We start from the raw sequence: 26,092 nt of genomic DNA, 5'->3' as shown, positions 1-26,092 counted from the left end.
GGGTTAACAGCGCATGGTGCATGAGCTGGACACAAGCCTTCAGAGGAATGAAAAATGCGACCTGATGATCATTAATAATCCAGGTGTCTCCGATGTCAAGCTGGTGGAGTCTTATTCCTTAAAGCCAACTTGGAGCATGACTTGGTTGTTATTGCAGGACTCAAATCCCTGGCATGGTGTGGGGAGTGTCACGTCTGCTCTGCAAAAGCTCTTGTTTTACAAACAGGAAAGCAAGGGCAGAAGTCTTTTCAAGAAAGCTGAAAGGCCTGGGTAAGTGCTTTCAAGCCAAGAAGAGATCTGTGCCTTGGAACGCTTCCCTATGCCTTCCAAAATGCTCATGTTTGCCAGGGATGCTTCCCCACGCTTTCCAAAATGCTCATGTTCCCCAGAATTGCCCACCCTGGTGCTTCTAGATGTGGGTTGAAGTGCTTTCAGAAAAGCCTTTCTGTTCCCTGTGCAATCTGGAAATCAGAGGCTAATATGACCTAAATCTTTCCGCGAACATTTTAGAACCACCCAAGGCCTTTGGGCTGTGTTTTGGTCTCCAAGCAGCTGCAGGTTCGGGCAGATTCATGAGATTAGTTGATATCTGGAGCTGTCCCCTCTTTGACTTTTTTGGAATTTCCCTGAAGTCAGTACCCAGACTGAAGAGATTTAAGGATGGGATCTGCTTGCAAAGAGCAGAGAATGGTCCCAAGTTTTTGCCAAAGCAAATGACTCTTTGCAACTTTCCTCAAGGACTGAGGGCACATCTGTTTGAATTTCTTAGTCAAGCTGGCAACGGTGTAAATGGCCAGAACCCAGGCCCAGGGAGACTTGGAGCGAGGCTAAGCAGGGACCAGCACCCTGGAGCCAGAGACCTGACTTTGTTTCCCAGAGCATCAGCTCTGACCCTTGGGAGTCCCGATGCCTATGAACACTGAGTCGTGCTGGGAGAGGCACGAGTCCGAATCACATTTTCCCTTCCTGTGCACCGTTTGCTCGAGTCATTATCTGCCATCCAGCAAACTCTATCTCAGTGACAGCATGAAGTTTGCACTTTTCTCCCTGCATTAGTAGCTTTCTCAGCCCCCGGCAAGCTCTGTCTCCCCAGGACGATGAGATGCAAGGCTAATTGGGAAGGAGAGGCTGTGACAGGCCCAGAGCAACCTCTGATTAGCATTAGTACTGGGGAAATGCCAGCACATGGGTGACTTTGGGGCTCTATTAACAGAAGAGACCATGAGCCTCATCAGGGTGATGGGATGGGACAGAGATGGGAATGACTCTTAGGCAGACACAAGTATGGATTAATAAAAAGAGACTCCTACAATGGCATGAAAGGCATGCGAGAGCAAGAGCCATCTGTGTATGAAGTGCCTTTGGGGCAAAAAGGTGTAGGATGGAAACCTGGATGTTTTCTGCAGGAAGCAAGATGTTTCTTTCATAAAAATCAGCACTTGGTCAGAAACCCAGCCGTGTGCTAGGAATGGCTTTGAGGGCTTTCAGAGTGCCTTTGCCTTCCTGGACTTTGATGTGTCCTCCACTACGCAGTCGTGCAGACCAAGGCAGCATTGCCTGCAGTGACAACACAACTGTTTCAAGCAGGGATGAGCCGTGAGCACAGGCTCTTGCAGGACTGGGGGCCAAAACTGCAATGGGCTCTGTCATTGGGGACCCCTCCAGGGACAAGGTCCGGGTCCTTGCTCAACTGGGAGGTGCAGTCCTGTGTCTCCTCCAAGAACAGGGCAAGCATCCTTATTTTCCCCTGTGCCCAAGCTGGGGACATCAGCTCTCTTCCCCTTCACTGGTGCATGCCCAGGAAGACCTGCTTATAAAGGCACTGCTGTGATGTGACCCTACTTTGCCCAATAAAGTGCTGGGTGTGAAGACAGCTCCCAAAATTTGGGATATGAGGGCTTCTTTTCTTTTTGATTGTCAGATGACACAGAGCACCCCAAATACCTCTATACTCAGAGACTTACTGTTGCTCGTTCACCCCTCGCCCCCAATCCCAGCGGGTCTCTCTGAACACCCCCATCCCTCACCCAACCATGTCCCCATCCCTGTCAGTGGTGGCTGTCTCACTTGTGGTATTGTACCGCACACCGTAGAAATACTCGGGGCAGGGGCGAGCCACCAGCTGTCCTACAGCACTCCGGGGCCAACACGTGCCGATTAAGTCTACTGAGGCGTTGCACTGGGGACCTGGGGAGGAGAAAGGCAGAAGGTTAGCTGAGATCTTGGAGCCACCTCTGGGCTGTTGAAAGACCCGGGTTTGTCCTGGGAGAGCCGAGGTTGGAGTCCTGGCTGAGCTGAAGGGTCAGTGGCTGCTCTTCTCCCAGCAGAGCTTCATGGCAGACACCAAAGGGGCTCTGTGCCAAGACTCCCCAAGGGCAGGTTGAGCCAGCCTGGCCCTGCCCATCACTCTGGTCCTGTCTAAGCACCCAGGAAGCACGGTCTATTGCAAATCTGGTTTTCTAACTTGGCTTCCTTGGTCAGCCTGGAGTCCTGTCTTTACATTCTCCTGCCCTGCTATTCTTCGATCATGACTTTGATGTCAAGCTTCGGCACCAGCTGGTAATAAGCTGAGTTGTCCCTTTCCCAGAGGTAACAGCACCTGGGGCTGGTGGGATGCTCCTCAGTGACTGCTTCCCATCTGATCCTCTCATACCTCCCAGCTGTGATGTTTCTTTCCTGGCTGTTTGTGTTGGTCTCTTCCAGCCTTTGCCAGGAAGAAAGCTCCAACTCTGCTGCTGCTAGAAGGAGGACTTGCGTGCTTTTCCCAGATATACAAGTGCACTAACGTGGGCATTAGGTAGGCCAGATTGCAGTCTTTTTTTAACACACATTTTGTATATATTTAGAAGAACATGTGCCGTAGCTAAGTACGTCTTAGCTACACCTCAAAGTGAGGTAGAAAGCACGGCAGCTATGTAATATCGGTATAATACAGTCATTAAGTGGCTGCAGTCTGAAGATGAATGGGCAGAGGACCCTGGAAGGGGCAGAGTTTAGGGCAAACCTCCCCTGGGTGCTGGAGCTGTCTGGGCTGCCAGTGCTGAGATAAACATTTCCTAAGGCAAATCACCTCAATTCACAACTCTTCTGGGTGTGAGAACATAGCGTTTCCTCTCGACCTGGCCTCTAAGAATGAATGTTGTTTGAAAGCCTTTCCAGAGATTGCCTGTGGATAGAGCTGGCTAAAACCCAGCTAAACAAAAAAAAGCAAAAGCATTGCCTTATTGATACGATGAAGATTTTCATGGGAGGATATTTGTTGTCATTGCTAATCTGAAAAATAGGGTCCTTGGTTTGCTGGGAAATTCTCAGAGCAAATTTTCAGTGAGAAAAAAACTAAGTTTTTCTTCTAATGTCCCTGCAAGAAAAAACAACTTCCAAGGAATCCAGTTTGTGCATTGGGGAAGCATTCAGAGCGTGGTGAGTGCTACCTTCTCCCTCCCACAGCTTACGGTGAGAAATTAATTTTAACAATGACCCTTGCTTTCAGTTTTGCTTATGTGTATGTTGCTGTAGCAACCTTCACTTTAAGTTAAGTATTTTAAGGCTATATTTCTTAGGAAACACCATGCATTTAATCATGTGTTGCGTGTATGCCTGTGCTTATCTGCATTCATTAGCAATTGTTGAGCTCTTTAGATGTTTTGACCCAAATCTGACACAGAAATAGAGGATCAGAAAACAAACTCTATATTTAAAATTTTATGATAATATGCAGCCAGGAAGAGAAGAGAGAACTGATAATTACTTACACCAAGGATGTTCATAAATACCTGGTTTAGGAAACGCTTCACTTGGAAAAACCCATGAGGCACTGATGCAAGGGAAAACTGGATTAGTGCATAGCTGGTGAAAGCCTTCACTGAGACTGGCAGGGCTAAGCACAAAGTCCACATTCTCCTGAACCACCCCGTGCCTCAGTTTCCCTGCATCCAAGGAGCTGTGCTGTGGCACAGGTGCAGACTACTCAGCAGGGACAAGCAGGAAGATCGAGCAATTAAAGATCAGCAGAGCCAGAGTCTGACAGCAACGGTACACTCAACCAGTAGGGAACAAGCGACAGCAATATCATTAATAACCAAAACCAAGATAACTTCATAGAAATTACGTTGGCAGACAAAGGTGGCGACATTCTGTTATACAACTACTAAAGGCTGAGTGTAATATCTCCACATTACCCCAAGGCACTCGATTTAATGCTGCATGACACTCCGATTAAAGCATCATGGCCACCCACCAGATTAAAAATGGAGTGGACAGGTCATGCGATCCCTTTACTGCTGGAGAAGCACTGTGGGAAGGGAAGATGGATGCGAGGTGACGGGGCAGCAGCGCTGCTAGGACCTTCCCCCCACCCCCACCCCATGGGTTAGGGTGAGACCCAGGGCTGGAGGCAGCAACGAGGTGAGCAGGTTTTGTCTGGGTGCCACTGGAGACGGTGATTTGGAGTCTGTCCAGCCAGTTTTTAATCTGGTGGGTGGCTGTCGTGTTTCTCCTGGGCTCACGCAGAGAAATACTCTATGAAGGAAAGCCACAGAACTGCTCTTGCTCCTCTCTCCAGTATGCAGGGAAAGGGAGGAAAAAATAAATCAGCTGTTGGGGAAGGGTTAAATAAAACAGAAAAGGAGAAGAGAGCCACGAGGGCTACGACATCCCGTTTGCCCATCATGACCGTCTGCTCCAGCTGCTCCCCAGCGGCATGCTGCTCCCAGCATTTAGAGAGCTGTTTAGCATGGAAATGATATGTATCGATGCTAAATGCATTCGTGTCTGCTTCTCAGCCCATCTATATTTGCAGAGGGATTATTCTCCCAGGTTCTGCAAGTGTCTGCTCTGGCTTTCCCAGCCCTGTTTGCTGCACAGACACAGTTATGTTCTTTGTGGCATTACATCCGGAAAGGTTGATGGATTTCCTATATGCACCCCATCCCCCAGATCTGGCTCTCTCCCACACAGAAACAGCACATTTAGGGTAGGAGGGAGCTGGTCCTGCTTTGAGACGGGGAGCGTGGAACAGAGGAAGTCACTCAAATCCCTTCCCACCCAATTTTCTTCAGTTCAGTTTTCGCTTCTTTAAAGCAATATAAAGTATTTCCTCTACTCTGAAGGAAAAGTGCCTGTCCAGGGACTTACACTATACCACAATAACTATGCCACAACTTTATCACAATAACTACAGAAACAGACTGCGTGAGGATACATATTGGGTTTCCTTTTTATCATGGCAAACTTCCCTCTTGTTTCTACAGGACGGGCTTCTTCACTGCTCATGGAGCGCCCTGCAGCAGGTCCGAGCTAAAGTGATGTAGACGTAAAAAGCCTGGCAGGGTACAGCTCACCAGTCCCAGCTAATCTGCCAAAAGGTTTGAGCAAATTTAGAGAGGACCGAGTGTGGTTCTCCTGGGCCAGCACCAGCAGACATGTGGCTGCGGTGCTTTCCAGCTGGGGCCAGGAGGTCTGAAGCTTTTTTTTGTATTGTCAGACCACTGCTAGGATGGTATGAAGAGGACTAAAGGTTGTACTAACACAGCAGTGCTGGCATGCACTTCCCTTTCTCAGGCAGATGCAAGGGGCAAGGCTTTGCTTGAGAACAGCATCTCAGCACGCTGCTGTGTCCCCACTGACGGCTGCTTGAAGGGTGAAGCATTTCTCCCAGGGTGCATTTCAATGGCGGCTAGAAAAGACGATCGAAGTCTGAATCGCAGGCACATTCCTATGGTTAGGAGTGATGGGGTTATTTATCTAAGGTGTCTCAGGAGGCTGAGCAACAGCCAAAATGTGTTAGCTCATATCTCTACCAGTCCTGAGCTCTTACTCAAGTACAATTATCTCTGTCCATACCTGATTGCCTCTGTGATTGCATTGCTATCAGTGCACTTTGAGCAGGCTGCAGCCGGGGCCTTTAGCTCCCCGTGGGAGTCACTTGTGGAGCATTTGCATTTGGTAGTCAGGGCTTCAGCTCCACATCTCATCAAAATATACTCCCCACAGCCAGCACCTGATGGGGCAGCCAGAACTGCAAAAGGTCATCTGTCTCTCCTGGGCACCCACTATTGCTCTGATAGGGCAGAAGGAGCCATTTCACGCACCTTATTGCCCTAGTGAAAGCACCCTTGGGTGGGGATGGTCTTATTTAAGGGCTCTGATGCACCTAGGAGGGTGGCTCATGGGAGTGCAGGTACAGCAGCTCTATCCCCTGCTATGTGTGATCCCCAGCTGCACTCAAGTGCTTAAGGCCTATGGGTAACAGCCAGAGGCATTAAGAGAAATTGCACTTGGGAAAATTTTACATTAACAGGGGGCTGAAATTGGGCAGTCAATCTGTTTTGCTTCCCTCTCAGGCTGGGGTGGACAGCCAGTCTGGCTGGGGGCAGCTGCAGTTGTCTCGGAGTACCTAGATCCTTTCCCACATATCTTATCTTCAGTGCTGCTTTGGGGGGCTTCGAATGTCTATATTTGTCTCTGTAAGCGTCCAGTCCTTAAAAAATGCCCAGATTCTACGGACCTCAATGAAAAATAATTACACAGGCTAATGAAGTGTTCTATTAGCAAAATGTCTTTGCAGTGAATTTTCAGTTTGTTGCTATTCACCCTCACTGACTGTCTCCTTGGATCTTTGCTGCTATTCTGGAGAAGAATAAATTGGAGACATCAAGCCTATCTTTTGCCACCAGCATTTAATGTGTCTGTGCAATGTCATCACTTAAGATAGATCCACGTACGGCTTATGTGCCCTTGGAATATATAATACAGTGGGTTGTTTTTTAGGCATATCTTGTTGTCCTGGTACAATGTCGTGTGGTTGGAGTTGTGTTATTACCAAGGGGAGCAGCCAGCGGTTTATTCCTTGGTGTAGCCTGGGCTTTGCTGGCGGGTGAGCTCGCTGCCAGAGACTTCCTGGCAGAAACCTCCAATTTGGCTAAAATTGAGTTTTCCAGAGTAGCTGGCAATGGTTTTACTGCATCCGGTCCAAAGTGCAGTCTAAGTGGGGTAGTTGCCATATATGCTGAGGTGTGCCAGGACGCTGTTATGATTTTTCCTACCAGAAAACCTCAAACCATCACCTTCCTCCCTCTTCCAGCTACAAGAAAAAGCTATGAATAGAAGTAAGTTTCTATTGACATCCCTGTTTGCCAGATGATGAAATAAAATGGCTTTATCAATACTAGTCTATACTTAAAGCACTATGATTTTGCCATATAGGCAAGTTCTAATTCATCAGCTTCCCAACGTGTGCCCATGTCGCTGCGTCCCCTCAGTGCTGAGTCCCTGCCAGGGTTCGCTGCCTTTCTCTACCCCTGCTCAGCTTCCTTCTGGTATTTCTGTGTTGGTGGGAGAGATGCCAGCGAGGCTGAAGGGAAGAGAGACGCTGCTGTTGTTAATTTGACCTTTATGAATTTCAATTCCAGTCTCTCCCCAAGGGAGTCAATGAGTGAGTGAAAATGCAGCGGCACGAGAAGGGCCCGCTGGAGCGATGTCAGCGGCTTAGGGAGCTGAGCTGAAGCGAGTGGAAAGGCTCGTGGTCAAACTGTCACATTATGTGAAATGCGTTCCTGAGACTGCCTGGTAAAGCCCACCCAAAGGAGGTGCTCAGACCCTTCACTACACTCACGTTTTCCCCCATTGCAGTGTTTCATTACAATCTGCACCAACCCAACTTGCTTGATTTAAATGCAAAACTACACCCTTTTCCCCCCTCAAAAAAGCCTCCAGTTTTTAAAAAAAGATATTGCAATTTTAACGTCACTTTGTTGTCATTTTCCTTTGCTTTAGGTCAATCTGGAGTGGTTGGAAGCATCCTGTCCTGCTTGGGAGGCTGCCCATGCCAAGGAAAACCGCAGCAAACGCTGACCCTTGGGTGGACTGAAGGGGGTAGAGCTGGCGGGGGGGATGCTTCACCACTGCTGTCCCTGGGCAAGGTCCCAGGTCAGTCCTTAGGCTGGACCCACCTCCCAGCACGTTTTGCCAGCAGAGCCTTTTCCAGGGGCAAATAGCAGTTTCGGTCCTCGCTGGTCTGCCCAGCTGGTGAAATGGCAGGAGGCAACAGTTAGAAAGAAGCTGCTTCATCACCCCTTAGTTGGTGACTGCTCTCATTAGCATGGCTCTGTTTCTCCTCATAGTACAAAGGAGGGCCAAAACAGCTTTACTTTAGGGCTGGCTCTGGCTACGAGACAGCAATAGTCTGTCATGCACATGGGTGGTTTATTCTTGTCGCTGTAGTGGCCCTGGTTTTGTCCCCTTCATCCCAGCCACTGCTTTTGGACCTGTATCTGAGCTGGGCAGCCTCGGGTACAGCCATGAGACCGGTGTAAGAAGATGGGCAGGAGCTCGGGAGCATTCCGGTGGCTTTCCAATTCCCTTCCTGTGTCTGGAGAGAAAGACCGTTCCTCCCTCCATTTCCCAGGAAGGAATGAGCTGGGCTCCCTCCTCTCTCTTGGGGACATACACGTGATTGAGGACCAAGTTTATTGAGAATAATCACAGGTAAAAAGTAGAATAGCCTAAAGAGTGCAGCCAGGACCAGCCAGGGCTCGTAGTAACTGGATGCCAGCTCCATGGGCTGATCCAAGCTTGGATGCTATGAATGGCAAAATAACCACGCGCGCGCTCCGAGCTCATTCCACTTAAGTGGCTTCTGCTGGGCTGCTTGTGAAAGCATCATCTATTAATTAGAAAGAGGCTTTTCCGTCTGCTCAGATTTCCTTTTCCTTCCCCAGAAAAGTGCCACGATGGGAAACGATCACGCAGCGCAGTTAGATGCTTTGCCCCAGCAGGCAAAATGACCTTGGCCCTCCCCGAACAGCTTCCTGGCAGGGCTAGGGGAGAAGCAGCTGATCCCACATCCCTGGAGAGCATAAATCATCAGGAATACAAACTCACTCTCTGAGGCAATCTGTAAGCTGGGAGCCCTTGGGACAGGCACCTTTCCACTCTGGAGAGAGGATGCTGATCTTACCTATGTTTCTTTTAAATTAAGCTTAATTAAGCCTCATTTATTGCATTCCAAATGTTTGGTGGTGCAGCTGACCCGTCATTACCAATGCACCATCTTGACCTCAAGTCCAACCTGATTTGACTTCTGTCTGGTGGAATAAATATTTAGTGTTACTGAGGACAACAACCCTTCTGATGGAGCGCCCTCGCTGTGTGTGTGGATGCCCAGATGTCCCAGCACGGGCCAGAATCAGGGGGCCCACCAAGAGGTATTTTTGATATGTACCTGAAATATCAGGTCAGGCCATCACCCCAGGCAGGGAGTCTGGACAAGGCCGAATGCCAAGTGACGTAGCTTTGTGTTGGGGACAGTTGCACATAGAGGATGACGGGTAAATCTCTGCAGACGAGAGGGCAGCACCAGTGAACAGAGCAGTCCTGCCTGGGGCTCAGCTGCTCTGCTTCCAGGGATGAGAGTTTGCGTGAGGTCCTGTGCACCCAGTGAGCCCAGTGAGCACCACCTTGAGTCTCTCTCCACTGCACTGTCATGAGCAGAGACCTTACCAGCTCAGTGCATGAGCCTTGGGGCCATGCTGGCTCCCTGGTAAGAAGCAGAGTTCCTGCAAAGGCAGCTTTGCACCGACTGCACTGCTAGCACTGTCCTGCCTTGTGTCCTCATTTAAAAATGAGAGATCAAACGATGAGGGGATTGGTGACCTGAGAGAGGAAGATACCCTACGCTGGGTTATTTTTTGGAGGAGGAATGCTGTGCCCTGCCAAACGGCAGGGCTCCTTAGTGCGCTCAGCTGGCACTCTACTGAGATGCTGGCTGGAGGACCAGTGGGCCTCATGTTATTAGCACATGTCTTTTCTCAAGGGTTACACAGACATTAACGAATTAAGTCTTACAGCCTTGCTGCAAATCTCATTAGCATCATTCTAATAACTCCCCTTTTAAATAGCCTCAGAACAAAGTTTCCAGTTTTGTAAATGTCCCTCCCTAGGAATCGCTGCCTGAATCAGGCAAGGCTTAAATGGATGTGGACTGACGCTGAACTATACTTACCAAGCGACACACATAAGCCAATTAGTTTCATCTCTGTACCTCTTGCTCTAGCCTCCCCAGACCATGGCTGCTTGCAGATGCTCCAGCCCCATCCCACATCCATCAAGTTACTTGATACTGACAGATCAGATATGGTGAGGCTCTGGAGATGTTGCAAATCTGAACCCTGGCAATGTCGCACTCCTGACATCCCACAGTGATGGGAGCCAAGGTACACCATCTTCATCCTTGGATTGGCACTGGTAAATCCGTACTGACCAAAACCCAACCCTTGCAAAAATCAGCACCCATTGCCTGAGGGCAGCCATGCTTGCAGGGCGTGCGTCCATCAGCAAAGCCATGCCACTGTTAGAAATGTACCATCAGAAATTTCCCCTCTCTGCCCTCTCCCTCCAGAGCTCAGGAGAGTTTCGCAGGGGGTGGCGAAGGCCGTGATCCAAGCCAGCCTGGCACCGGCTCGGCTGCCATGGGGTGCAGCTGAGAAGAAGCTCTGGGAATTGCCTCCTCCCTCCTGTCTACCCCCAGCTCACGCGGCAGGGAGACCTGTGCATCGCGAGAGGGCTGTGCATTGCTCTCTGCACTTCTGCAGATGAGAAGCCCACAAAGCAGGGCACACGTTGCACCAGGGACAGTAAGTAGGAAGAGCTCCAATACCATTTGTCACAGCCTAGTGTGGCCAGGGGCAGGCAACACCTCTCCATGCAGAGTAATGAAACCTTCAGGGAGCAAAACAAATGAGGCATGGCCAAGTTCCTTGTCTGCATAGTGCCCAGGCCAATGATACAGGGGCATTCCCATTACCAGCCTTGCTCTACTCAAGGTTTTCCACCTCCAGTTTCTGATGATGGTGATGATGATGATGGTTTCTGGTGATGCCATGCAGCGTGTAGGCTGAGAAGGAGTTTTGCCTATGTCTTGGCAGCCCTCCTTTCAGAGGGACAGCTCCAAAAGTGCAGGTGCCTCCGAGCCGGGTGGGTAGGCCTGGGGATGCCCCTCGCCAGGCTGAGCACCCATCTCCTCCCAGGGCCCACAGCACCCTGAGGCTCTGCCAGTGTGTGAGGGAGCGAATGAGCTATTGGCAATCTGTAATTTTAAAAAAAGGAGTTTTTAAAGCTGTTGCTAATAGGAGCTGTGTGGCGGGGAGCCATCCGTCAGCACAGGGCCTCCGAGGCCATCCGTCTCCCTGATGGAGTGAGCTGCTCTGATTAGCAGGGACTGGGGCAAGCCAGGCAATTGCTCAGAGGCTGCTCTAGTCTTCATTCAATTGAGGAAAAACAAATTCTCCAGCATCCCTGAGCTGAGGAGGACTTTTATCCTTGTCCCTGTGAGCTCCTCTCCTCTCCCCCAGCCACCACCCCCCTCCAAACCGGTCACTAAAGCAGACCTGTCGCAGCTGAGGTAACATCTAAATAGCACCTTAAATATAGATCACAGCCAGTTTTGGCAAAACATGTCTTGAGCCTGAGCTGGATGGATGCAAACCCATGCACAGCTGTTGAATACGAGCAAGTTCCCCATGACCCTGCATGGTTGAGCCAGCCCCTGCCCACTGTCATGTCCCCCCAAACCCCTTGCAATGGTGGGTGGATGGGTGGCAGCTATCTCCAAAAGTGCTTAGCAGCAGATGTGGTGAAGCTGTGGGACGGAGGGTGGACAAGCCCTGGCAATATCACGGCCGTGCTGCACTGGTGACAGGGTCTCAGGGGCTGGGAAAAGCAGGGACTGAGACCCACATCCTCCAGCTGTCAGCCCTGGACAGGGGGTTGGTGGAAGGGGTTCGACATAGGGACAACGGTCCTGGTTTTACATAAGGAAGTTGGTCCCAACGGTTATTTTGACTCCTTGTGTCCCTGGGCATGGCATAAAACAGAGAGCACAGGAGCAGGTGGTGGGCAGAGCTCTCTCTCTGCACCTCTCCCTCGAGTGTAGCCTGGCAGGCATCTATCTTTTGTTATTTTTAGATTTCCTGAGCTTTGTGGCTTTCGCTTGCCTCAACCGTCAGCCTGGCACACCCCAACACACGCTACACCCAAAAAAGGAGCCAGACAGCCACAGATTGGCCCAGAGGCAGCCCCTCAAAGCTTCTTCCAGCCCTCCAGACACCAGGCCAGCCCATCCCTGCTGGCAGGACAACCCAAACACGGTGAGAGACAATGCGAGGACAGCAGCACACTCACCCGTGTGGTTGCTAACAGGAGGCAGGCTCTCACAGTATTGTTCTTGGATGGAGACTGCAGCCGCGCTATCCCAGAAGAGAAATGCCTGCACGCGGGAGAGACCAGACCACAGGCAGGGTTATGAATGCAACACACAGCTTCCCCATGCCCCGATACCAGGACGGATGCTATCTGCTCTGCTTCCCACCTGCTGATCCCCTCCTGCCTGGAGCAAACTGCACCCTGCTCTGCAGAGCCCCTGCCTGTCCTCGGAGCTCATGCTATTTAGTAGTTTAATCAACACTTTCCATTTTAGCATCTTTGCATCCTGAGAGCAGACAGAGGAAACATGATGAACCTGACACCATGCTCAGATTTTCAATACCTTATTAAAATCACAGCCTTGTAAGCTGTCGGGGGAAGATGTTAATATGTGTCCTTAAGGCGATCTGATCTGCAGTCAACTAGGTCTGGCTGCAGCCTTCTTTCAGAAGGGCTTGTCTGTGGGGGAAACACTGAGCAGAGCTCACAGCTCATCGGCGTGAGCTCCTCCAGAGCAGCTCCTGGATGGTTGCGCAGGTCCTCTGCAATCGAAAGGAATCGCCTTTCGCTGTGCAGGGGGCTATTTTGGAACAGCTGCTGCTGAATTATGGTTTCCGGTAGCAATTGCAATAAGTTTTTCATTGCTGGCAAGTCCTGTGTGGAAGGAGCAATTGGATGCCTCCGTGAGTGGTGGCTTTTGGAGATGGTAGGCATGGTGGGGAAACCTGGAGAAAGTCACGTAGCCTGCAGGTCTCTGCTCAGCTGGCTGTGTGGCCTTTGCAGAAGTTTGGGGAAACTAAAACCAAGGAAAGCAAATGCAAGTGCAAGGAGGCAGAGGGATGGTGCTGTTAGACCCAAGGCTTGCAAGGGAGGCAGATGGCAGAAGGAAGGGGGTCTGCTGTTTGCACTTTGTCATCAATTTCAGGGAAAACACACTTTGCAAAGCACACAGGTTTCTACCAGAGCAACTACCCATTTCATCCTCTACATCTTTGCAAAAGCCCATGGAGCAGCAAGCTACTTGGGCTTAGCAGTCCTTTGCATTTACAGGAAGACTTTTGAGACATCACACATGACTGAGCACAACCCCTCGCGTGGTCAGGCAAGCAGAGTTGCTGCGGCAGGGGCCAGAAACGTGGTGTGAGGTTCCCACCTGCTGCGTGTGCTGAGGAGATGGCACTGGGGATGTGAAAGCAAGCGGTGTGGCGGGCTGTGCGTGCTGTCAGAGCAGAGGGGCAATGAGGGTGATGTGATGACGTGGGCTCATCCCTGCTGTCCATAGATGGGTGCTGAGAGTGGATGAGGCCAAAACCCATTTCTCTCACTCAGGGCCCTGCCCCGTGAGGAGGGAGCAAAGTGCTTTGAGGAAAGATCACTGCTGACTGGTTTGAATGGTGCAGCCATGCCCTGAAATGCAAAAGTTTCCAGTTTCCTTGGGAAGCTCCAACTTGAGCCTAGTAACAGGAAAAGCTGCAGCTAGAAAAGCTCCCAGCTCCCCAGGGGTGGTGGGCTCTGATGCCTCCTGTGTTGAGCCAATAAAATGAACAGCCTCCTCCTTCTCCATCAGCCAGGCTCGTCCCGGGTGTGTGATTTTCCTTCTCTGGTGTCCTTTACCTTCTAAACCGCTCCAGGTTGGGAGGATATGGTCCTTCCTGTGCCCTTGAGCAGTATAAACACTGGCTCCTCTTATTGGTGCACCTAGAAATCCTCTGAGCCTTACCAAAGCATTTGCAGGATTTATTCAGCCATGGAGACAAGCTTAGCACCTACTTACTCTTTTCCAAACAACTATTTACTGCCTTGGGAAGCCAGTTTTGACAGCAAAAGAGATGTCAGGCAGACATATAAATGGAGCTGAGAACAGCTTCTCTGTTGTGACTGCTCCAGATGGCACTCAGGGGATTGAGCAGCAAAGAAATGCTGCCCCGGGTGAATGTGCCTCATGGGACTTCCTGCTGGGCCAATCTTGCAAAGCTGGGCTGCATCCTGCATCTCTGCTGGTGCACTGGTTGAGAGTGGAGACTGCTAGCCAGGCTCTTGGCTGTGAAAGGAGGATGAGATTTCTAGTGGAGCTGGTGCTGATCAGCGCAGCTGAAGCACAGCCCGAAAACACATGCCAGCTGGACCTGTTAGCTCTTTGCTGTGGACATTTGGGGCAAAAGGTTTCCTCCCAAGAGGAGCTGGGGATGGTTTGCCTACCTGAGCAGGTTTTCAAGCTTTATCTGGATGTGCTTGTCCTAATCACAGTCTGCTCCAACCTGGCAGAGCCTGTTCTCCTTCCAGATGCAGAGAGAGGTCTTGGCATGGAGCAACAGCATGGACCAAGGCAACTACAGCTAGAGGGGGAGTGTGGATGAGTGAAGCCGGTGGCTCTTTGCAGTGTTTGTAAATGAGCTAATACCACTAAAGAGGGGAAAAAAAAAATCTCCCTCAAGCAAACAAAAAGAAAAGCCTAACAGCTTATTTTGCTAGGCTCAGAGTTTTGTCTCATGGAAATACAGTGCAGAGCAATATCTTGCCTTTAAAAGTCCTCCCTTTCCTCACCCTCATTCAGCAGCCCAGTAGCAGTGCAGGACAGGGGATCGCTCCACAGCTGCCTCAGTGCCCAGCCTTGCAGCTTAAGGGCTGTGGGAGGTGACACGAGCTGTGCCTGAGCTTGACATTGGGGTGGCAAATGCCCTCAACAGAGGCAAAGGTTAATGCCTCTCCCATCCACCCCAGTTGTGCTGCTGTGGGGAAACAAGCTGGGAAAGTGGCGGGATGAGATGAATTTGTACAAGCCGAGAGCACCCGGGCCTGGTGGAGAACCAGCTCCCGGCTGCACTTGGTGCCCTGTTGCTCAAGTGCTTGTCTGCATTTTGTCCTTTACAAGTTACTTTAACCTCCCCAGGCTTTGCAGACAGAGTAAGTAAAAGCCAGCCCTGTCCTTTCACGGCTTTCTTTGCCAGAGATTCACTGCCCAGGACTGGCGTAAGCTGCCACATGGCACCCAGCAGGTGCCAGCCCTGCCAAGAGTGGAGCGAAGCACGTGCCCGTGGGTCTACCGTGGCGACAGGCTGCTCTCCCGGCCAGAGACGGGCCGTTTCCCTGTACCCTCCCAGTCCTGCTTTGATGTGATCTATGTCAAATTATGTCCTGCAATGAAGAAGACCTCTGTGACCTCTCGCAGACGGCCAAAATCCTGGGGAGTTTCAGCTGAGGTGTCAGCTGCACGGCAAAAGAAAACCCATCTGCTCTTCTAGAAGTAGGTGCTTTCCGCAGAGGTTTTGTTTAGCCTCGAGTCTTTCTTCCTTTTGGGAAGACGTTTCTGTTGGGAGCTGGACTGGCCACATGAGGCCCAGCATTTGCAGCAGCTTCTCCTCCATCTAGAACCAGCAAGTAGCTGCCACAGCTGTTGTGGCAGAGATCATCAGCATCCACCCAGCACCCTTGCAGGCAGGCTAAGGTCTCTGTTTTACACTGCCAGATGGAGGCATGGCAGCAGGAGCTGATGGCACTGTGTTCACCGGGGACCTCTTAAATCTTTAACTCCCCAGGCAGCACACACCTTCCTTCATGCCAGCTTTTCCTCCAGCAGGATCAGCCCCCCAAGTGATCATTGCACTGCCGAGAAACCAAAGTGCGATTCTGCTCCGATATTTTTTGCATCCCACACACTGCAAATACCAGCTGTAGTTAGTGTCCCACCACCCACCGAGTCAAGATTGTCCCAGAAGGGAAACTGAGGCACTGAATCTCTCTTATCTAAGGCCACTTGGTGGGTGAGAAATAGATTAGCTAAGATTAGACAGTTCTCCAGTGACTCTGGACATTTAGGTTTAGAGTCGAAAGCCCAGTGCGTCACAGGGGAGGACTCTTGCCTGGTTAGCACACGGGCTGCATGTCAAGGGCTCTTCGTGGCCCTGGCATGTCCTCACCCGGGAGAACAAGTGCGGTGCGCCAAGACAGTGTCAGCACTCATCAGCATGGTGAGGCTCGGGCTCTTGCAGGCACCAATACAGGGCTGCTAATATGACTGTAAGCAGCAAACTGATGCAAACACACACACACACACACACACACACACACACACACACACACGCATGCACAGGCAGTGTCAGTCTCTCTGACCTGCCACTGACCTAGCAGAAAATTCAATTAATAATAATTAGGAATTAATGTTCCCCCGTGGTGCTTTCCCTCTCCAAAGCAATCCACAGATATTAATTAATTAATTACCCTCTGAGGCGAACATCAACCCTCCCTCCCCATGCTACCCAGAGACAGGCTTGGCCCCCCCTTGATATTTTATTGCCTCAAACAAGATGCGATCTCCGTGGCAGGGAAGGCTGACAGTTCTGAGCAGTGAGATAGATGGCTCGTAGCCTAATTAGCGACCTAAGATGGGGCTTGGGTTTTCCACTGCCAACAGCCTTAGTTGGAGAGCAGAGTGATTAGCTGCGTTAAGCAATGTGATCCAGCGACTTCGAACGAATCCGGAGAGGTTGATGGGATCAAGGGATTGGTTGCATCGATGGTCTGGAGGGCTGAGCCCCCTTGGAGAGGGCAGGAGGGAGAAGGGATGGCTGGAGAAAGCTCAGCTGTGTCCTTGCGCTGGGGGAAGCCGTGCGCGGGAACCTCCATGTCCTTGGCCCCTTTCATGCGGTGATTTTGGTCCAGTCCCATTGCTGACTTCTGAATTTGTATCACATTGGTCACAGCCTGGGGCAGGGGCTCAGGACACCTTTTGGCGAGCCGCAGAAACCATCTACAGCAGCTCAGTCGTTTTAGGAAACCCCTTGGGATGGAGAAAGCTGGAAGAGGGGGTGCCATATGCTGTGCACTGCCTTTCCTCCTCCCCAGCTGTCTGCTTGTACTGCTGCTAGAGAGAGGGGCCCAGGTGAGAAGGACCCTTCCTCTGCCACAGTATGGCTCTTTTTATGTTCTCTTGTCCTGGTCAGACTCAGCCGGTCTGCAGGAAAAGAGCAAGAAGCTGGAAACGTTAGAGGCCTGGTTTTGAATGGCTCTACCCTGCTGACGCCTTTTCCCTGCTATTCCAGAGGACTTGTGCCCACGATTGCCCACCACGGGACAGGCTCAGAGGAGGCAACATCAAGCCACCATGGAGTCAACCTTACTGTGGGGATCTTTCTCACCGCTCAGTCCTGTTCCCTTGCCCAACTAGGCTTGCTGCCACCCCATGACATCGCTTCACACTTGTACAAAGTACATGTGGAGGAAGAAAGACCTCCTGGGACAGTAATGATACATGGGAAGGTGGAGGGCTGCGTACACAGTCAGTCTGCCCCATCCTTTCTTCCTCACTGGGACTGAGGATCCCCGTGGCATGAAGCTGGGACCGAGCCCACACTTGGCCATCAGCCTGCAGAAAAAGCCGTCAGACTTTGGCTGTTAAAAACAATGAGCTTTAAAGGAGCTAGATGTAAATCTCAGACAGCAGAGCAACTTCAGCAGCGCAGCAAGGGAGGGCACAGATCAGCACGGCTAGCTGACACATCGCAGCCTACAGCTGGAGGTGGCCTTGCAAAGCTTTACCCCTCCGATGTGGCTGGTGTTGGGCACAGTGCCCCTTGCCTTCCCAATGGGCCCAATTTCCAACGTGCCCAATTGCACGTTGTTTAGGACTGGCTCTAACCCCTTGCTCTCCTACTGTCCACCCTGTCCCCTGTCTTTCCCCTGCTCTGCTGGGTATCCCTTTGCCTTTGTCTCCACTGACTTCCAGGCTGTCTTCTCCAGCTGATGAGCCTCTTACTGCCTCCACCTTGATGGCTTTCATAGCTTTAAAAAGTCCCCTTCCCAGGCTAAGCAACTACTGAAAGTACTAACAAGCATCCAGCCCAGGAAAGACCTGCCTCTACAACAGCCTTGCCTTAGCCTGGACAGTGACTTTCTTTGTTGTCCCCTGACTTCAAGCCTTCTCCAAGACTCTCACTTAATTAACAAGCACCTTGTCATCCTTTCAGTTGCTCAGAAGCATTCTGCACAAAGCCCTGTCAAAAGCCCTACTAGCTTCAAGATGAAGCATGGGTGGGAGATCAAGGCTCAGTGCAAGAATCACGAGGTGATATTCTGTGGCTGATGTTACTCAGGGGGGGAGGGGGGACAGAGCAGACAGTGATAACAGCTCCATCTGGCATTAAAATCTGTGGGTTTATGAATTTACCCATATTAGAGGGCCCGCCCTTGTCATTGTGTAGACAGCATATTTGCTCTGAGTATTTATTCTGTTTGGAGTCTCTCCCTTTTAAATGATGAGCCCGCTGGATGCAGAACCAAACAAAAGAATATCAATCACGGCTAAATGAATGCCCTATAAAACCTGATTTATGGGCAATTAAAGGTTTCCATGGATTAAGCTGGTCTCTCTTGCTTACTGTAAATACTTCTAGCTTCTTTTATGTATCAAAAGTGGCCTGAATTTCTAGGGATAGCTTAAAAAAGAAGAATGGCCTTTGGATATTGGAAATGAAAGCCATAAGCAAGGCAAGGAAAGGGGTACTGCCTGAATCAAAGCAAATCCTATGGAATCTGGATTTTGCCGGAGTGAAGGCTGCTAAAGAAGAGGTAGAGTGATAGACACAGTCATAGGGAAGGACCATTTTTCTAAGGTTGTATTAAACTCTCCTGAAGACCATAAATGTGGGAGAACTGTGTGTATGCACAGATATTTTCATTTTGGGGTTGAAGATTTGTTTTTTTAGCTACCTCCCAAGGTCCTGTTCTTGGCTGCCCCATGCACCCTCCCTCGACTATCACCTTTTGTAGGCTCATACTCTGGGCTGTACATCTGCCATTTAATTCACCTATAATTTTCCTCCAGTTTATCTGCATACATAGCTAAGGAAACCTGCCATGCTAAAGCATTGGCTGTATTTGCCATTGTATTTTCAGGGCAAATAGTGTAGGATTTCCAGGTGGAAGAGGTACCGTGATCTGCCAAAAGCCTTTGCCCACTAGCTTCTGAATCGAGGTGGTTGCTTCTTGTTGAGTGACTCATTGATAAAGCAGGGCACTGTCTGTAGCGAAGGAGGGTCTCTTTTATTAGCTTAACATACAGTTGGAGGAAAAAAAAAAAAACAACAGATGGGCCTCTAGGCATGTTATTCTGTCTTCAGGAAGAGCCATCTTTTCCTAACTGCCAGCTTTCTAGTGTTGGAGAATGGCTCCTGGGCTAAGTTTGCTCAGGGACCCTCTGCTAATGATTTGGCCCTTCTTTTGAGCCTGAAAACTGTTCTCTACCCCAACTGGCAAAGGTGGAGTGAGATCCAGCCCCTCTAAATCCTGCTCACTGGGGGTTGGTGATGGACTCAGACCTCATCTTGAGCTCATCACTCACAACAGACTTCTGGGCTGGACCTGCAGCAGGCTCTCCGCTGAATTTCTGGGGAGCAGGGCTGTATTTCAGGATGGAGTCGAACGGTGTCCGCAGGCTAGACTCATTGTATTTCTATACATTCATCCTATGGCAATACAGCAGCTATTCTGGGAACAGGCTGCGCCATTGCCATTCGCTTTTTCACTGGAGATGTGAAATCACGGGGGTGATTTCACACACCCAGAATTAACTCAGGCTTTTAAGGAAATCCAGGACTGGAAGATCCCCAGGGTCAGCACGTCCTGCTGCTGCAGGCGTCACGTCTCCTGCAGAGATTGGAGTAGCGAAGGGGTGGTGGCCCTTTTTCATGTTTATTGTTACTGGATGTGGAGGAGGGCAAGGGAGAGGGGAATCTCCCACCCCCCACCCCATCAAACTCATTTTCATAAAATAATAGGACTTTATCAGCCCCAGAAATGTCATCAGTCCCTGACAAAACTGCAGGTGAACTGTTTCTTTCTGTTTCGTTTGTTTAAATGAGTTGTAGGGCACAAAAAGAGCATTTTGCAGCCTGTTTCAAGTTTGGCTGCCTATCTCTTTGTCCGTTTGTCCTTTCTCCAAGGGATGTCTACCTGGGAAGGCAACGGGGACAAACCTATGCTAAACTGGAGCTGACAGCCAGGTGCGTTGGAAACACCTTAGTTGTGCCAGCTCAGAGATCTGCAGCCTGCAAAACCTGCCGAAGCAGGAGAGATTAGCACCCGCTGCAGGTCTCTGCGCTCCTGGCTGGATGCTGGTTTGGGTCTGCCTGGCTGCAGGGACGCTCTCCCTTTGGGCTACAGTTTCGTGGTCACTTTTAGCCCATGCGGCTAAGAGTGCTTAGAGACGAGAAGCTTGGCCTCACACATGGCTGGGGCCGCGCTCCTAGACCCCATGCAAGGCCCCGTGCAATGGCCACATGGGAAAATTGCGGTGCTGGGGCTTTCAGGGGCTTGGACTGTGCTGAAAGTGGGGCTGAATTCTGAATGCATATGTTTCTCAGGAAAAAAATTATATTGGGAAGGGGTACTTTTTTGCTTGAGCGTTTCTTTTCAGGGCTGGCCAATGCGGTTGGGTAGTCTCCGGTTTGCCAGAGTGGTTGTTGAGGACCATCAGCACTATCGGGGTAGTCTCCAGTTTGCCGGAGTGGTTGTTGAGGACCATCAGCACTATCGGGAGACCTGTTTGCCCATGGCCAGGAATAGCTGGGGCTTCTCACAAGACTGAACTCTCGGCGGGCAGACTAAGATTGCCCACTGCAGAACCTGCCTCTCTTGCGCAGGCGTTGTTGCTTTGCCAATGTTGTCCCCATGCATGGGTGCAGGGCTGCTCTTCCTCACCTTTTCTTACATCAGAGCCAAACAAAACCTGCACTGGGTAACATAACCGCAGAAGAGCTCTCATAAAACAGAATAAGGGCTATGCAGTTAAAGAAGAAAGCAGGTTGTTCAGAAGAGGAGCTTCTAAAAAGCAACACCAACTTGGCAGCAGGCTTGGCTGGCACGTATTAGCTCTTCGCATCACTTAAGTGAGAACTTTCTTATTCCAAATGTGAAGCTAAATTCTTCTCCCTGATCTTGCTGCTGGGTGGTGCATGGCTCTGAAACCAGCCCATGGGATACAAACTGCAACTGTGCTAAGGTGGGAGGGATGACCCGCTGCTTTTTCCTGTCGTTTCAACTCTGCATCGCAACTGTGCTATTGAGACAGCATTTTGTGGAGAGCCATGCAAATTCTTTTTCACCCTCTTGACACAGACGTTTAAGCAAAAAGCTGATTGTTTTGTGTAACTGCATATCCAGTTTTGTTGATATAATGCTCAGGTTTTCACTGAAAACCTTTTTTTCTTGTCATCCCCCCAGGGTTTGGGATTTAAACATTCTTTGGGTTGGGAACATTTGCTTTTTCGATGAGCTCTCGGGGAGGAGGAATATTGTTTCTGACAAAGCATTTGCATTTTGTGCAGAGCTGCAAAATTAGCAGTGGCTACAGTTCCATCGTGAACAATTTAAAGAGGAAAGTCTTGTGCTTGATGGGGAAAAAAGGAGCAGTTTCTTTAGGAAAACAACCGAGGGGATAGAATTAGGCTACGCATTTGTGCCATCCCTGTCCATCACACCCCCAGAGCAGCCACCCCCCCGCCCTCTCTCAGCACAATAAGGGAAACTGGTGGCAGCTGGTGACACTGGGAGGTGCAAGGCAGAGCCAGGCTGGTCTGCAAGGCAGCTTGCCCTGGCTCCTCCAGCATGCCCGGCTGCTAGCCCTGAGCTGGGCTCTCCTGGCCACCGCCAGGGCCTGGGGACATGCCCTGTTCCTCAGCCCCTGCTTCCAGGCTGGGAGTCCCCCCCTTGGACTGATCCTTTCACTGATGCCAGCTCCCTCCCCCCCCACCCCCCGCCTTTTTTTGGTCACCAGGAACTTGCCAAGACCCCATGACTTGACTGGAGGAATCCTTCTGGGGGCTCTTGGTAATGGTTTTTCTCATTTCACTTTTCCCTTCATTCAAAGCAATGGAAAAGTCACTCAAGAGAAACCTGGCAGTCCAGGAGGCAAAGGGGTGGTGGGGAGGAAGGAAGGAGAACCCATCCGGGAGAAGAGGGCTTGCGAGCATCTTACCTGCAGGAGGAGGAAGAGGAGGAGGGTAGGACGTATGCCGGACATCATCCTTAACTCCCACTATGCCCAGCTCTCCCAGGCATGTTTGGCAGCAGTCCCCACTTCTGCTGGGCTCCTTATGCTGTCTGGGGTAAAATCCTCTGGGCTTTGTGTAAACGAGCTTGTCATCGACACGGACCCAGGCTCTTGGCACTGCAACTCCCGCCACCCTGAGTCTCAGCTGGGCTGTGCAGAGGGAAGCAGGTGCCTTTCGCCTTCCCTCTCCTTTGCTCAGCAACCTGCTCCTGCCTTTTATAATCTTGCTGCGAGCCGGTCGTCTGGGCTCCCCACCTTCCAGCTCCCCTGCTCGGCTGGGGATGGGTTACATCTCTTCTGCCATCCTCCCACTCCCCCTGTCTTTCCCTCCTCCTCCGCTGCTTCCTCCTCCCCTTTTCCTTCCTCCACAGCCCCGGTGCCTTGCAACTCTTCCTCTCTTGCCATCCCCTCCCTCAGCATCTTTTGCAACCCAAACTTTCCGATTGCCCAGGGAAGCCCTTCAGTCCCCCTGCCCTGCCTTGCCCTGCTGGGGATGCGTCCCTACGTGGGGCAGGCAAGCCCCTGCCCAGCCTGGACCACGTCCCCCGGCTCTGTCCCTCCGCTCTCTAGTGGGAGACTATTCCTCCGCAAAGGCAGGCGTTTTGCTGTTGCTGCAAGCGCTTTTATGGAGGCTGTGGACACCTGTGTTTGTGTGTGTGTGTGTATGCAAAGGGATTTTGACTGCAACTTTTAGGAGGATTTGCTCAAGGCTCTGGGAGAGGGTTTGAGGGAAGGGAGAGCAAGGATCTGTCCTTTCCTTTGAGCATCTCCCTCTGGAGAGGGAGCAGGGGCTCTTGGTGCCTTCTTGTCTTCCCTTGCTCTGCTGGCCCTGATCAGCTTCCTCTAGGGCTGCAGCAGCCCTGTGCCTTGTAACTCCCTGGCAGAGATGAGCTGCTCCTTACCCCTATGGCCCCATGTCCATCCTTGTGCCTGCAGCACAAGTAAGCCTCGCCCAAGCCCCAGGAGAGCCTAGGCTTGGCTTTGGACTGGAGGAAGCAGACCAGGCTATAACAGGGGAAACTGAGTAACAGGGGAGGTGGGAGGCTGCTGGGTGGAGAGCGGCTTCCCCAGCAGGACTGGCAGTGGCACGGCACAGGCAATGCAGCAGAAACAGGAGGGCTTGAACTAATGGGGTAGAGGGGCACTGGTTTGGGGGAGATGTGTCCGTTGGGGACAAGTGTCCTGGGGAGGGTGGAGGGCAGTGAGAGGTCATGCAGAACAAGACTTCTGGGGTCTTGACTAATTTTTTCCCTTCCACCCTAACCATGAGACACTCCTGCCAGCTCCAGTGGTGCTTGGGGATGCGTCAGCCCCGGCTGTGAGCGTGGGAGAGACTTCCCTATGTCCCAGGTGTCGAATCTCTGGGCGTGGCCTGCGCCAGGTGAAGCCCGCTCCCTGAGTTGGGGTAGGGTTTTGGGGCACGCTTTCCACATCCTGCCTGGGGTTTGCGGGGCTGGTGCAAACCACAGCCGCTGTGCTGGCCCCAGGGAAAGGTGCCGGGAGTCTACCTGCTTGCAGTGACTCAGCAGCAGGAGAAAGAGCCAGTCAGCAAGTTATGGCTTTTTCTTTCCTTGTGGAAACAACTAGAGTCAAGCTGCATCTCCGGGAAAATAAAGGGATGATGGGAGATGTCACATCAGCATTGACACCTTCTTCCCAGCAGCCTCCTCCAGTCACGATGCTCCTGTAGGGACCAGAGACATTTCCCCCTTCCCATATCTAAGTGCCAACGTGTCAGTGGCAAGTGTCTCTCTCCAAACCATGTAGGGGCCAGGGTCATATCCTGCTCTCTTCCAGGCACCCCTGGCTGACGTGGTTGTACATAGGATTGCTGGCCGCTGGCTGGACCGTAGCACGTGAGCAGCCAGCCAAGGGTTACACCCAGGAGCTGTGTGGATGGTTCATCCCAGGCCTCAAAGGGTAAATCCTCCTGGCCCAGTAACTAAAGCAATAAACAACGCAGACATAAATCTTCCAGCATTAGCTGGATTTAATCAACTGTGTCATTGCTTTGGGAAAGGAGTTTGAGAATATGTAAAGCTCTAGTAAATTCAGGAAACTTGTTATTTCTTAGGTCTCCTAACATCCCAGCCCTTTGACAAGTGACGGGACCAGATAGACTCCAGATCCACCTTTGTATTACCTTGAGCTTCAATTAGCCCAATTTAAAATGCAAAAGTTTTGAGAGGAGGCCTTGAGAAAGTTCCCTCACCCTAGAAGAGCCTGGAAAAGACAGTGGGGAAGAGGTCGGGTTCAAGTCCTCCAGGCAAAGCAGGCTTTGACCCTGTTTTCCCACGCCCCTCTTGAGCACAGGAAGAGCGAACCGAGGCTGGTCACGGTGAGAAAAAAGGCAAAAGCATCAGTTTTCCCCTTCCTCAGGCCTTGCAGTTCATCCTCTGGGCAAGATGCATGCAGTGACCATGCTCTTATCAGATGCCAAAACCATGGGGTGATGGGAGGGAAGCGAAAGTGCACCCAAACTATTTTTAGTCAAGGAAGTGGTTGCCAGGGACATTAAGATAATTCCTTCCCCATATATCAGGGAAACGACTGCAGTGCTGTTTTAAAGGCCTAATTGAGGGGATTTATAGGAAAATGCAACTTGTCAGATGTGGCAGAGGAAAAATAAAACAGTCCCCTAGACAAGGAAATCACTCCATTCGTCATGGTTAATCTCAAATTCCTCCGTGCAGCAGAGAGATGAATGTGGGAGAAGGGTATTAGGGATGGGGGAAATGAAGAGAAATATCGGATATCCAGGAAGGAGGGAGAGCAGTGATTTAGCATGACTTTATCTGCCTTTGGTACATTATTATTTCTTTATGTAACTGCACATGGTTTGACACTTCTGTTTCCTAACAGCTCCAGGACACCTGCACTTTGGCGCTGTACGCGTGACTTACACAACCACAGTGCTGCTGGTGTTGTCCCCATCCACCCTGCAGCCGGCCCTTCGCCCCGTGCTGAGTGCAGCTAGAGAAAACCGGAGCATGTTGCTGTGCCTGTCCCTCTTGCATGGCATGGCCAAGGGGAGGCAACCAGGACTGCTGCTTGCACATGCAGGAGCTAAGCACACGTGTCCCAAATTCCCATGTGGAGCTGATGCTCTAGCACTGCTAGGTGTGAGCCACAGGGCTTTACTTACCAGTGTGATGTCTACAAAAAAAAAATAAAGAAAAATCTTGTTTGGACTGTCAGAGTCCAGGACATTCAGGCCAGGCTAGTGGAAGTCTAGTGTATAACTTCTTGGTGTGCTTGGCTGCAGAAAACCGCAGCTGAGATCACCATTGTGGGGCTATACCTCAGTTTCCCTATTGGTAGGTAGGTGTGGATCAGATAGCTCTAACAGTGTTCATACTGAGCCTTGGAGGATTTATCTAGTCTGTCCTCTTTTCCAAGGCAGGAAGTATTCTGCCTTGACTAGCCGTAATGGATGCCTGTCTACTGATTCTTGGAGATACTTAGTGCTAGAGAGCCCAGCTAGCCCAGTGCTTCCCTATCCTCACTCCAAGGGATTTTGTGCTAATGCACAAAGGGTCAGATTTGTGGTAGAATAATGCAAGAACTGTTAAGTTTTATCATGCTGCCTCTGGCTCAGCCTGTCCCTCTGCCACAGTCCTTGGAAGTCGGAAGTGCGCTCCAAGGAGCTCTTGCTAAGGATTCCTGTTGCTTTGCATTTCCCTGATTTCCCTGGACACCTGTGGTTGACTACAGACCATGACAGTGTGCTGGACTAGATTCACCTGTGAGCTGACCTGGGAGGGCTACTCTTACATGCTTGCTGGTGGAAGCCTTCATCCTTGGCCTTGCCACTGTTGCTTGGTTTCTACAATGTGCTCCATGGGGATG

At 50.9% G+C, this 26,092-nt stretch overlaps 1 protein-coding gene across 1 annotated transcript in view; it reads right to left on the bottom strand.

Annotated features, from left to right (window-relative positions):
• Window positions 1-22,537, bottom strand: part of CRHR1 (corticotropin releasing hormone receptor 1) — a 33,081-nt gene extending 10,544 nt beyond the window's left edge. The window contains exons 1-3 of the mRNA XM_009675942.2: window positions 22,169-22,537; window positions 12,178-12,262; window positions 2,068-2,187 (exon numbers count right to left, since the gene is read on the bottom strand). Coding sequence (XP_009674237.1) covers window positions 2,068-2,187; window positions 12,178-12,262; window positions 22,169-22,216 — 253 coding nt within the window. The 5' untranslated portion in view covers window positions 22,217-22,537. The remainder of the gene's footprint in view (window positions 1-2,067; window positions 2,188-12,177; window positions 12,263-22,168) is intronic.
• Window positions 22,538-26,092: the final 3,555 nt, after the last annotated feature.

This window comes from Struthio camelus, chromosome 25 (assembly GCF_040807025.1).
Source record: "Struthio camelus isolate bStrCam1 chromosome 25, bStrCam1.hap1, whole genome shotgun sequence".
NCBI lineage: Eukaryota > Metazoa > Chordata > Aves > Struthioniformes > Struthionidae > Struthio > Struthio camelus.
The sequence above is the reverse complement of the archived record's forward strand: the minus strand, read 5'-3'. Positions and strand labels throughout refer to the sequence as shown.